Source organism: Phaethon lepturus, unplaced genomic scaffold (assembly GCF_000687285.1).
Source record: "Phaethon lepturus isolate BGI_N335 unplaced genomic scaffold, ASM68728v1 scaffold21326, whole genome shotgun sequence".
Taxonomy (NCBI): domain Eukaryota; kingdom Metazoa; phylum Chordata; class Aves; order Phaethontiformes; family Phaethontidae; genus Phaethon; species Phaethon lepturus.
In genome coordinates, this window is record NW_010547165.1 from 7,336 (window position 1) to 21,263 (window position 13,928).

The 13,928-nt window shown below is 46.8% G+C and overlaps 1 protein-coding gene across 1 annotated transcript; it reads right to left on the minus strand.

The window, feature by feature from the left end:
* Window positions 1–7,491: 7,491 nt before the first annotated feature.
* On the minus strand, window positions 7,492–8,523 carry LOC104622697 (putative P2Y purinoceptor 10). Its single transcript, XM_010289561.1, is given in 1 exon segment — window positions 7,492–8,523. A coding segment is annotated over 1 exon segment (1,032 nt).
* Between the last annotated feature and the right edge of the window lie 5,405 nt (window positions 8,524–13,928).

The window sequence follows — 13,928 nt, forward strand, 5'->3', positions numbered from 1 at the left end:
GGGGAGCCCCGGAGCCGGGGGGCTGGGGCTGAGCTGCCTCCCTTCAACCCCGCTCAAGCCTGGGCTGCTGGAGGGAAAAGCAGTCTAGGGGATGGAAAAAAATAAAAATCCGCTTTTGGCTTGAAATAAGCTCGGGATTTGAGGCAGTGGAGGTTTCCTGGCATTTGCGTTTTAAGCAATAATTTTGTTTGTTTAATCCAGGCGCTAATAGGAAATACATAAACAGAGCTGATGGCTTATGGCAGCTTCTGTCAAATTACCCAAAATTGAAGTATTTTGGGTAAAACAGGCTTTCCCCGCGTACCGCCGCACGCAGCAGCCTGCTGGGCTGCACCGCGCTCCGCTCGCCCACCCCTCGGAGCCGAGCGAGACAGAAATACGTGGGCACAGTCAGAGGCAGCTGAGGATGTCGCACCAGCTTCTGCCCGATAAGATCTCTTGAAGAATAACTAAAAAAAAAAAAAAAGTGATAACGCTGCTCAAAACTGCAATAGCTTCAACCTACTGAACAAACGCACAGCAGAAATCGAGCTTACCTTCCCGTGAGTCCCATCCTTCAGGGGGGTGGCATCCATGCTAGGGAGCAGGAGGAGCGAGCTTTCTGCTTTTATTTCCTACTGATTTTTGCAGCAATCCCAGCCCCAGCGGCTCCTCGTTAAACTTCCACATGTTTTCGGAGCGCTGGAATCCTGCCGGCATCTGCAGCCCAGTACGGTGGCTGCAGAACAGGAAATCCTGTATTTTGTTTCTCTTCGCCACACAAAACGTGTGCAGCTAATGACGTTAAAACAACTGGGAAGGCGATGACGTCGTCTGATCCAACCGCCGGGTGATAGAGACCTCGGACGCGGATTTCTTTCCTTCTCTTTGCACTGAAGATGTGTAATGTGACGGTGTCCTTCGGTCAAGCTGCTTCTGCTTTTACGCACAGTCACTTGCCATTTGCTTGCTAAAAACTGTGAAATACAGAAGCAAAAATCTTCCAATAAGCGCTCGCTAAAGGGAAACTGAAAACTGTGCCCGTGTAAGTTACTGGAAGATAGTAATTTTCCTTCATTTTCTTGGAAGTTTGGTTAGCCTCAGACTATCAAGGCTATAGGCTAAAGCTAGGGGTTTAGACTTTATTTCTGAAATAATACGATGGTTTAAAGTGAAGATTTTCCCAAAATACTCTTGTGTTTTTTTAAAAAAAAAAAAAAAAAAAACACAAATGTGCATCGTTCCCAATTTCTTTTTGCCTCCTTTAATTCCTTTCCCGTGTGTGTGTATATATACACATACATATAATTTTTAGTTCTGCTGCTGCCCGCTGAGCATGACCACCTTCTTTCTGAATTGCTGAAAACTGGCAGGCATGCGATGTAGCATAACTTACTGTGAGCTGCCTGACTTCCAGCTGGACAGTTTTACTCGATGTGTAGTGCCACATCTTGCGGCCCGGGGCTGTGAAGATAATATGACTCTTGGCATCTTTCCCTTTCTTACTGTAGGTAACGTATAAATAGAACTATCCCTGCTCTATGCATCTATTTTCTGTCATTGGTCCTATGACCCCAGTAAATTAACAGAAACGTTAACTGTGGAAGAGAAGTGAAAGAAGGAAGCTATGACAACCTTTAATTGCAGAATAAGTTGCCAGCTCAGGGTCTGGGATCGAGCGTGCTGCTTTCCCCACGGCAGCTGAGCCCGCCGGCTGCGCGGTTGCTGGGGTTTCGCCGCGCTGGCAGCGACGCCGACCGCAGAGACCTGAGCCCAGCGGCACGTCAATGTGCTCCCGGGCCGTGAAGTGGCGCTTCGTGACGGTAGCGTAGAGAAGGGAGAAGAGGATCCTTGACCTGGAGCGTCCTGTGGTCAGTGGAGATGCAGTTACTTAAATCAGTTGGTCAGCATCTTCATGAAGGCCAAGGCGAGACCAGTTTATATACAGTCTATGTACCACGTGCCTTTATGGTCGTATCTACGGGCTTCTTCCTTACCATTTGCTTACCCATCACGTAAACATAGCCTGCTAGCAAATAAGTACCTGTGAAGCCCCATGCTTCTCATCTCGGCTGAGAGCAAAGTGAGTTGGAAGATGCAAGAGCTGCTTATCATTCCAGGTTTTCTTCTTGTGCATCCTTCTCAGCAGGTGATGGCGATCCTTGGAAGAACTTGCAAAACGTTCACAGACTCGTAGAAGGGAGGCTGGCACTGCGCCCCGTCCTCTCCAGAGGTTAAAGGTTTATCCCAAAGGGTGTTTTATCAGGATATCCTGCCTAGGACATCCTACTTCTGTGTCCACAGCACACATCCAGCACCGTATCCAGCCATCTCTGAGTCCTATTTTTAGGTACGTGTTTACAGCAGGGCTGCTGGGGAAGGAGAGGTCAGTGGATGTCAGACCATAGTGAGGGTCAGACTCGCCTCTCAGGGTTCATAACCACGTCAAGTCCTTCCTCTGCTCGTCATTTTTTCTGCAGTACTATTGCAGAAGATCAGAGCCCTCCTGGTCGTGAAAGGCTCATGATTGACAAGCCTCAAGCCTCTGCCTTCAACGTAACTAATCGACCTCTCCATTCCTCTTTTAACTGCATGTATATTTTTGTTTAGCATTTCTGCTCTTCTGGCTCATTACCGATACTAAACATGCATTTTTACACCATGCAATGTTATACTTTCGAAGGCAGAGGACACAAAGGAATTTTTAAATAACTGTGAGACCTTATCTAAGGCCTCCAGATAAAGGTCGTCTTCGCCTTTAGCCTGGTATCCTGTGGGCAGAAGGCCAGATGCATATGATCAGCATCTCTTTAAGCGCTCAGCATTTAGAAATATCTGGCAGGATGCACCTGAAGGATGTATGAAAAACAGTGGGCCATTCAGGAGGAGGAGGAGGTCTTATTCACACAAAGCGACTCACCCTTGTGCAGCGACGTGCTACGGCTTGACCGGAGCTGTTGGCACGTGGCCCGTGGGGCTGAGTGAGTCCCCGGTGCCCTGTGGCACATAGTGCTCCTCACCGCTGCACAGTGGCCTCTACAGGGGCAGCATTTTTGGGAAGCTTTGATTTATTTTACAGCAAATAATTGTCAGTCACTCCCAACCTTTTCAGGCTAAGCCCTTGTGTAATCTACAGACCCAGCATTTTTGGTCAAAATGCGCCAGTCGTAGCCCCAAAATCCTTTAAGTGCAATGAAGGGTTTTCATATTTTTGAGCTGTCTCTTAGTTGTTGAGCTGTTATCCTGCATTTACAGCATATTTTGTTTTTTCTTTGCGTAGAGAGCTGGTAATTTCATTTAAGGAGAGAAGAGAAGCTGAGGTACCCACAAGATCCTGCAGCTCAGAACCTGAGGCTGCAGAAAGGTATGAAATCCCATGGGGTTTCTTTCCAAATACGTTTGCTGTCGAATACGGGAGGGCCTGTTCTCGAGGAGACGAATTACCAGACCTCTGATACCAGTTAAGATGGGGTGGCCATTTGCTGGCACTGCAAAGAAACACATTTTCTTCCGCTAACTTGTGCTAGAGAAGGAGAACATGTCACGCTGGGGTCTTGCCCGGGGCTGTGCCATCAGGGGACATGCGCTGCCATCGGTGTGGGTGGCTTGGAGACCTCCCAGTCACCCTTTGGGGTGAGGCTTGAAACAGGATTGCCCCAGCACCAGGTGCCAGTGGAGTCCTTCAGATCCATCCTTCACAAACCTGCCTAGCTGTAGCCAGGCTCCGGATTTGGTTAACTTCGGCCTTTCTGTGGCATCTCTGTTGAAAGACCTTGGTTTTGTGTCTGCCCAAGAAGGATGAAGATGTCTTCTTTTTATAGCTGCTGAGTTTGGGCAGCAGGACAAGCACAAGAGATAATGTCATGATGTTGCTCCTAGATTATATTTCCTCTTGTCAGAATAATAAACATGTTTTACGGTCACAGGAAAGGGGGTGAATTACAGGAACTGCAGCCGGGCACATTGTGCCTTTGAAAGTGTGAGAGCACTGGCAGACAAAGCCAGCACCTGCGGCCCCAGGTCTTGTGTCAGATCCAGCACCTCCCAGCCTTGAAGGCAGCCGAAATACCGTCCTCCTCGGCAGTGACGCTGGATTTGTCTCGTCTTCTCTTGAACCACGCTGCTGAGGTTTTGGAGGACCTGAACTAAAGGCTTTGAGTTTCACATATGGGTTTGTGGAGGCCAAACTCATGGTCTTTGTCTTTCTACATGCTTCCAGAAAATGACAAGTTTTCCTTGATCTCTTTTTACTTTGAATTGTTGCTCTCTATGTTAGCTCACCATCGTGACCATCTTGGCTACCTTTCTGTCGTGGTTTAACCCCCTCTAGCAACTAAGCACCACACAGTCAACTTAACTCTATCCCAGCCAAAACCAGTACACTTCCCACACACCAGAAGAGACCATTAGACCCAGTTGTCTAACCTCCTGCACGTCAAAGTGATTTGACTTGAAAGCCTTGAAAGTCGAGCGTGTGACTTTTCCTCACAGGCTGGGGCTGTATGTAAAAAAGACCATTTTGGGGCCTCTAAGAGAGTTCAGAGAGTGAGTGAGGCAGGAAGACGGGGAAGAGTGTGAGCAGCTGAGGTGCTTGAGGATGCCATCGTGGTGACGGGGAATGTTATCCCTCATAGAGCCATCAAAATTTGTTGTTAAAGTTAAGGGTGGGAGATCCACCAGCACTCTTCGGACATCCAGGTGCTGGAGCAGGTATTCCCATGCTGGGTCCATGTTATAATATTCAGTGTGTAGGGGACTACAGTGACCAATTTCAGCTTTACCAATCTTTTCTTGCCACCAATCGTGTGAGTGCTTTTTGAAGCCGTATAGATTTGGATCTGCGAAATGATTGTTGAATGAGATAGAGATGGCTTCTGTGGTCCTGCCTGCGCCTAAGGGTGATAACAGTCACTCCTCCCCAGCCCGTCACGCACCACCCACAGCACAGCTGTTCCCATGGAGGACCTTTTTCTCCCCAAAGTAACTTTAAATCCAATGTAAGTGTGTAGTTTAAAAAAAAAAAAATCAGTCATACTAGAGTGGGGTGAAAATCTTTCTGTAGACAAGCAAGCAATCCGTTTAAGAATAACAAATGCTGTTGCACTCCCCTTGAACTCTTTCACAGAATCATTAAGGTTGGAAAAGACCTTTAAGATCATCAAGTCCAACCATCAACCCACCACCACCATGCCCACTGAACCATGTCCTGAAACCTTTGATTCAAGGACGAGCTGATCCCATTCAGTTTTGCAGGTATAAGTGATAACTATGAAACCCAGCTTATGTTTGCAAAAACGCGTTTATTTTTTAAGCATCAGTTTCTGGAAAGAAAAATGTAGGACAAGCTATATAGTTACTATAACAGTGCCTCTTGTGCAACTTGTTTTCACCTGATAAATGGAGAATTGCATGAGAAAAAAACCACAGTCAACAGCTCTCAGTCACATGCTAGCTGATCAAGGTCCATAAAAATCCTCGTAAAAAAACAGCCATTGAAACTAAAGTCTCCTATAGTCTCCTGATAATATTATACAGTGTCTAGCTTATGAGAAGACTTAAATTGACCAAAAATTAATTATGCATGCTTAACTGTGTACCTGAGTGTCAACCTCTGCTCACATTTTTAAAGGCACTACTTGCAGTGTGTAAACATGTGTGTATATCCTTGGCATAACGAAGTGCCACTTAAAGGAGAGAAAAGATTTCCATTGACCCAGTGGGAGATGGACTGTTTGCCTTCTAATGCAGCTTTCTCACCAGAAGCCTGCAATAATACTCTCTGTGTGAAAGTTACTTCCTTCAGATAGGCACGTTTTGGTATTTTCACTTATCTACATGTAAGATTAAGTTCATCGCACTGTAGCCCATAATCTTCTCACAAATTGGAGGAGAACTACAAGAGCTTGTTGTATTTGATCGGTATGTCTTCGTTGCCTTTTAGAGGAACTCCGGTGTAATGATTATTTAAACCTGGCTATTGTTTGCTTTTTCCCATTTTTTGTAAAACAATCAAGTGGGAAAACATAATAAGCAGAAATTTTTTTGGCTGAGTTAAAATGTAATTAAGTGGAATTGAGTAGTTAGATTTAAAATATACTTAGTAAGCATTTCTGGTATTTCTCCTATTTTTGTAGCAACATGTAAGATGCCGCCACTGGTGCTTACTGAGAATTGTACACGTTCCTTTTGAAAAAGCACAGCCTTTCAAAGGCAATAAATCAGTGTGCCTGTGTTCAGCCAAAACAATCCCCAGGTATCATGAGGATACCTTTGAAGTTACACAAAGTGGGTGAACTTGGCCAAAGAGCTGTCACTAATTTAAAATAAAGGGTAAATGGCATTCTTTCTTGTCATTGCTTTTCATATCTTCATAGCCAATGAAGTTATAAAAATGTAAACATTAAGATCACGAGAGGAGCTGGTGAAAAGAAATCACAATGAATAATTTACTTTAAAAATCAGCTTTACTTAAGAAATATGCTGTGTTAGTGAAATCACCTTGGCAAGGATACCTCTCTTTTTTAAAAGATGTGTCAATTGAATGCATTGAGCAGAGATTTCACAGGGCACATCCATCACAGGTACCTCTGGGCCAAAGAAGCCACACGCGGAAGACAGCGAGGACCCGAACGGGGCCACCAGCATCGTCAAATCCACCTGCACCGACGCCGAGTCCGGCTGTGCCCAGCCTGCGGCGCGCGCCCGGTGGTCCTGCCCCTCGGGATCCGGAGGCGAAGGCCATGTGCTGATGCCACCCTTGCCAACAGGGGCAGCTCGGAGGGGAAGAAATTCCCTTGGAGCAAGGGAAGGTCCCACTCTCTGGAGTGTTTGAGGAGCTGTTGGGAGAGTTTGTCTTGCAGAGAGTCTTGCACCAGCTGTAGGCGCAAGTTACAGGACACATCAGCAGTTAAGGAGCAAATTTAGAGCTGGGTGAGGAGGAAATAATGAACAAGAGCGGGAGGGGGGGTGTGGGAATGACGAAGCAGAAGTAAGTACGGTGACCAGTGGGATGCACTCAAAAGCCAGGAGCGGGCAGCAGCAAGCCAGGGCTGCCGTGCTGAAGCACGGTGCCAGCCTCCACGCATCTGCAGCCCTGAGTGTGGAGACCAAAACTGCCATGCATTATTACTGGCCATTTTCAGGTTCTTGTGTGTGTTGTGTGTTTTTAGTAGAGAAGACACTTAAGCAGATGTCAGCGTATGGATGTGGGATTGTCTTTGGCTTGATCATAGAGCCGTGGAGTTGGGAAAATAGAAGAAAAGCTTTTGGGATGTTTCCACCATTTCCTAGCAAAAGCTTTGTCACTCCCTCCTGTACATTTTCTGGTCCAGTGAGGTCAGGCGTGGGTGGCATAGCAGTAGGTGCAGTCACGGCAGTTGGGTCACTCTTCAGCTTCCAACACATTGGTCTTAAAAAGAGTTTTATCTTCTATATACCAAAAGATTTCCACTGCCACAAAACTCCCCTGAATAAAATTGCAGGATCTTCCACAACGGAGTTGGTAATCAGGTATCACAGAACAGTCCCAGATTCCATATGAAATATCTTCATTCTTTTAAGCTGGCTTTCTTGTCATTCCTTAATTGATGAGGCACTCTCTTTGCTCATGAGCCGACTCCTGATGACCATGCTGCTGTGCCTTGATATCTGGTCCTGGAACTCTGAAGTCATAAAGAAATACAGAATTGGATCCAAACAGCAGTCCAGACTTGCAAGACTTAAGCAAAAGGGTTGGGTGTAGAGCGTGATGGCACTCAGGAAGCAGTCTGTAATGACATGTTCTTTCACCAACATGTAGAAAAAGAAGTTGATGTGGTAGGGTGCAAAACACACGCAGAACACAATGGCACACATAGAAACCATCCTTAAAGCCTTCCTCCTCTCACTGCTGTTTTGCAGCGGTATCTGGAAGCCCCGAAGAGAGTCTTTTGTTTTCCAAGTACAGAGTAAAATAATGATGAGCGGGCCAATGAAACCGAAGAGCTCCGCCGTGCCTGTCATCACCACGGTGGCCACCTTGCTGTCGATCTGCCAGACTTGGAGGTCTGCAAAGCAGGTATTTGTGGTTTTGGCCAGGCCGTAGCTCCGCATGATGGGGAATGGCAAGCATGCCGCCCCAACAAAGAGCCACACCACAGCGCTGATGGCTACGTCGTACCGCCGCTTCCAGTCCTTGGCTTTGAACGGCTGATACAGGAAGAAATACCTCTGAATGCTGATGCAGGTGAGGAAACAAATGCTGGCATACATGTTGAGGTACTTCAGGTAGAAACACAGTAAGCAAAGGAATCTCCCAAAAGGCCACGTGGAGTTAATATAATAGTATATTCGCAGTGGCAGCGAGAGGACGTGAGCCAGGTCTGCCATGGCCAGGTTGATCATGAAGATGACGGCTTTGTTCTTCTTGCTGATGAAGCGGCACAAGACCCACAGGGCTGCGCTGTTTGCCAGGAGGCCGGGGATGAAGATGATGGTGTAAGTGGTTGCGTAAAGGCTGTTTTTGAACGTTATATTGTGATTGGAGCAGGTCTGGTTGCTTTGCATCATGACTGGGCTGCTGGAAATACCTGTTGTGGTATAGGGCGGGTGGGTCATTCCTATAGAGAACAAAAACAGGTGCTGTAAAGGCCAAGGCACTGCAAGCGTTGTCAATATTCATTTGCATTTCCAATTTGACTGTTCAGTACAAAGTAGAGGTTTGGAAACGTCTTCTGTCTAAAACATCCTGCTATCTTTTTCAAAGCTGCCCTTTCAGAGGTCTCCCACTATTCACGCAGAGGTGGGGGGCCATTCCTGTTGTGTCAGTCCCCTTGCGGGGCTGTCCGAGTGCCATAAACACAGGTGAAGCTGTGCCACACTGCTAACGGAGGAACAGGAGACGCTGCCTAACCTTCTCAAGGTCATCTGTGGTTTGGTCTCTGGGTAGCAGGGGAGGAATACATGGAAGAAAGGTGTGGCATAGCCCAGCTTCTGCATGAGCAACCACATGGCCCAACGATCAAAGCGTGGGTGCCAACTACTGAGTCATACCTGCCGCCAAGTTGTACATTAGGCATTGCACGGGTGGCATGCCTCCTGACCCCATCAGTGGACCTCATGGACCCACCTTCTCTGCCATGATGAGGACGGGCCATGTGGAAAAGGGTCGGAGGGAGTGGGCTTGAGAGGTTTGACTGTTGTAAATGCAGCCCGTGCTGCCATGTATTTAAGCTAATGTAACAAGCAGAGACCTACTCAATCACCACTTCCATTTCTCATCACCTCAGCACCCCAGGTTAACACGTCTTTCCATCAGACAATTTTATCTTTAGACGCTTCCAATTTCTGGCTCTCTTTTGATTCAGATGAGTAGGGGTGGCGAAATGTCACATGTTGAACTGTTGGGCTACCTTTCTTTTGTCAGCTTTTGTAACTGGGACTTGTCTTCAGTAAGGCAACGCAGGCAGGAGGAGTTTGGTTTTATCAGGTATTTCCCCACAGGGTTATAATTCTCATTACAGTGATTCCCTCCTGTGTATAATATAACGGTTAAAATTGAATATCAGCTTCCTATTTCATGTGGCACTGCAGACACTGATTCATTCCTCCTGACTCATTTCCTGCACTGCTGGCAAGGGTCATTTGCCAGAAAAAGTGTCTCTGTAGGTAGATATTAGTAACTCGTACCCTGTTACTAATGTTTTTTTCCTTCATATTACAAAAAAAGAGTAGAGTTTAGAGCTCTCAAGTGACAAGGAACAAAAATAGCTGTTTCTTCAGCTTGTTAATCGTTGCGGTACTTGGACTTGGCAGCTCATCCAGACATTGTTCAAGGCTGCTATGGAAGGGTTGTAATTCAGGCCCAGATGTGGCAAAGTCCCAGGATGGGACACAGGCCACCCTCACCGCGGGTGCAGTGGCTCTGGCTGATGCTGACGATGAGCAGGGCCACCTAACCACTCCCTAAACAGATGCTGCTGCCAACTTTCTTGCTTTTCTTTTAAACTTGTCTTTCATTTTCTCATGCTCTTCAAAAAGCAAGGTCTGCATGTTTATCTCCTGCAGCACCCTCAGCTTTAGCAACTGGGCTACATCCTTCAGTTGCACCAAATATCAAAGAAATGTTCTAGTTGAGAAACCCTCTATCCAATCCCCCTCCTTCACCAAGGTGGCACGAGTACACCGAGGCCAGGTGCCTCAGAGCATACCTCCCAGGCTGGTTTTGTCCCTCCAGGGCAATCCCTCCAGTCTTCAGTTTGCTCCCAGTAACCCTCGCCCCAAGGCAGCTCAAAAATGAGGTGCTCTGCTTCGTGGTGGGGCGTCCCCAGCTGCCCCCGTCCCAAGACACCATAACCTTGCTCCTATCATGAGGCCGTAACATGCCCAGGAGAAGGGAACAGAACTCAAAGGGCACTGGAAACAAGGGGGAAAGATGCATCTGGCCCATGGCCTTATCTCCATCGGTCTGAGAAGCAATGTTGGAGGCCTCCCACTCTCCTTTCGGGTGCTCCTCAGGACACTGAGACAGGGAGTGGACAGAGCACGGAACTGAGCACTGGGGTGTTCACTCAGAGCATTGCTGCTCAGCGAGGTAAATTTGGGTTACATCCCACTTCTTGAGAGTGCTGTGAATTTCTGGTGCTCTGGATGTTTGTGTTCCCTTTCCACCTGGTTCACCAGCAGCTCTAGCTGGACATGCTGTCTGCTGCCCTTGTCTCCAATAAGAGCACTGCTCACTACACCCAACTTCTGTCCCTTCAGGTGACCTCTCGGTTTGCCAAGAAGCCATCAAAGAGCCACTTTCAAAGTTACTAGCTGCCTGATTTCCCTTGGTGTCAAGGTTAGGCTGACTGGATGGTGCTCCTCCAAAAACACGAGTGCCAGATGGCCATTGAAACCATGGAAGATTAGGTACATTTGCAAAATGTTCTATTTTAAGGGCAGGCTCATATTTAAATGGTGGCCACTGGGTGTGTGTTCTTGAGTTCAAATGAGTCATGACAGTCGGTTTGCTTATTGAGGTCCCTAGATACAGTTGGCCCTTATTTACATTTCGTGTGACAGCTAAGGACCCGACCGCAACGTCAGCAATCAGAATAATCAAGTTCAGGCTGCTGACTCAAACTGGCCTCTGAATGGAGCCATGTAGGGCAAACCGATGTGTCCGGGATGTGTCTGCTGTAACATAAGGGTGATGCTGAGTGCACACGCTTGATACCAGAATTCAGCCTTCGCTTTCTGATTGCAGCAAACCGCCCAGGCGTGCAGACGAGCACAAGCCTGGGCTGCAAGCGTGCCGGAGACCATGGTGGAGCCCACAGCACGGAGAGGTTCCCCCTCAGGCTTCAGCCACATCTGCTAATTGTCCACAAGGTGTCAGAATTAATCAAGATTCTATTTCTTTGTCCTCTTTGAGGTGGTTTTCTAAGCCCCAAGGGACTAGGGCTGTCTGAGTGGCGGGAGGCAGAGGCGGTAGTGTGGCTCTGTTCTCGTGAGTTTGTGTTGCTATCTTCTAGAGTGATCCCAAACTGAAAAATTCCTCTGTTGATAAATAGCTGGTATTAGGGGTAAAAATGCCCTCAGGAGTAGTCATCATATTGCTGGTATTTATGGGTAGAAGTATCCTGAGAAGCTGCACTTTGATGGAGACTAGGGAGCTGCTTTGAACCTTGGAACCAAAAGGTTATAAAACCCAACCTGTGGAAATGCAGGTGATGACCCATCCCCACCAGCCCAAGCAAGTGTAAGACTGGAGTTGATGAACAGGAGACGTATGGCCCGTGGAGTCAGAAAAAGCCTCTCCTTTGCGTTCACCAAACCCGCGGTCAGACCATTTACAGTGAAGTGGGCTGAGCAGGGTGACCTGGCTGGCAGTGCAAACGCATTAAGACAATTAATATATACATGGGTGATGTCTGCTGGCTCATCAGAACAGGGCACTTCCTGAAAACGAATGATTTCATTACAAACTGATAAAAATATAATGAGATTCAGCCATCTCTTTAGACAAAATGCACCCAGGCATAGGCGCAGGGATCTACAAAGCGATGTGTTTCTGTCCTTCCTCCCACTTCTCTTGTTCAAATTGAAGCTTAATTTGTCCCCTTACCTCCCCACCGAGAGGTACCACCAAATGTCTGTCTGAAATGAGGTCTCCAAAGCTGTTAAGAAACCAAACGCATTTGCTGCATGATGGGTGTACAGCAAAGGTAGAAGGTTGAAAACTCCATCAGATTTTAGCGATGCTTATTTACATGTTGCAGGGAGACAGCTCCTACTGCAATACTGTTTTCAGAATATGAAATTAAAAAAAAAAAGGTAGTAAATACGGTGCTATCTAACTACTACTTTTTACATTTTAATTTGAGGCTGTTGCAATAAGGACATAATTAATTGTTCACATTATTACTCGTAGCTGGATGTTTGGAAACCAAACGTGGCATTTCTAGGAAAAAGACATTCACCTTGATAGGACTGAGAAGCACAGGAATGTCATCACAGAGATCTTTCTGGCGTGCCGGTCAGCAGATATGTTAATTGATTTAATTAAGACACAAATGCCTCTAAACTCTGCCCTCAGTGCATGGCCATGAGCATCTCTCACTATTGCACTTGCACTTTGGTATGAAACCTTTGCAATCAGAAAAGGGAAGTTCTACAGTTAAGGGTACTTTTTCTGGTTTTCTCCTTCTACAAAAAAAAAAAAAAAAAAAAAAGAGCCGATTTGGGTTGTCTGATCTGTTGTGATGAGATGTTTTTATTTTGCAACGCTAGTCTAGTTCTGACTTTTGCAGCTGAAGAAGCAAGGGCAGGCGCACGCAGCAGGACGCCGGCAGCCTCGTTGCAGCCCTTGCTCCAGGCTGGGCGAGCGCTGTCCGGTGGATGGGCTTCCACCATGGGTGCAGTTCCCATGGCTGGTGATGTTCGCACCAGAGCCAAGGTCCCAGTGCTTTCACTTGACATCAGAAAATGTGCCCTTGAACAAAAATCGCACTCTTACTTCACACATCCTACTGCTCCAGCCTGCCGCTGAAGTCCTCCCCACATAAACCTGCGGCAAGCCAGATTTGACATACTGACTCACCTTCGGTGCGATTCCCTTTTGATTTACTTTAAGAAATTTGAGATTCAGGGGCCACCCACTACGAATCCTGTCTATAATTGCCAAAGTGCATATGTGCTCTATTGCTGTGCTCCCGTCAGAGCCAAGCTGCTGGTGCAAGTGAATGCAAGCCCAGTGTAAAAAGTGAACCAACTTTTACAAAGTACAATTCAAAAGCTTCAGTCCATGAAGTTAAGTTTTAATCCAGACCAGTGACTGCAGTCTGGATTATGAATTAAAACTGCCTCAGGATTCTCATTAACAAAAACAAGTCCAAGTAATCTTGCTATTTTTGTCATATTGTCTCTCCCTGACTAATATTAATTTCTTACTTTTGCAATTCGGTCAAAGAGCATTGGATGGCACAAAGACAGGGAGCATGTAGATTTTTTTATGGTCATATAAATCACTGTTAGAAAAAACAGGTTTGCAAGTTTCCCTTACTGTCAAATACGATTTTAAAATAAAAGATATTCCCTGAGAAACCAGGCAAAAGAAAGAAATTGTGCCTAGGAACGACACTGGAGAACCGCCAACTGCCCACGCTATAACGTTTTGCTTTCTCTAGCAGCAGCAATTTCATGCAGCCGCCGTTTCAACTCCTCCATGCGTTCGTGCGGAGGATTGGCGCGCAAGGAGGGCTGCTGAGTTTTTCAAGACTCAAAGCGCCGCAAATCCCCTCCTGGCAAGAGCCAGCCCCTCAGAAAAAGCCCGAGGAGCGCAACATTTTCGTGGGAAGCAGCACAGGCTCATTGACGTTGGTTCTAGATCAGAAAGAGAGAGCTGAAAAGCAGCCTTACCTTTTCAAGGCAGAAACGCAGCTAAGTGCAGCCGTGCTGTCAGGAGGAAGTGGAGTGTCCCGGCTGAA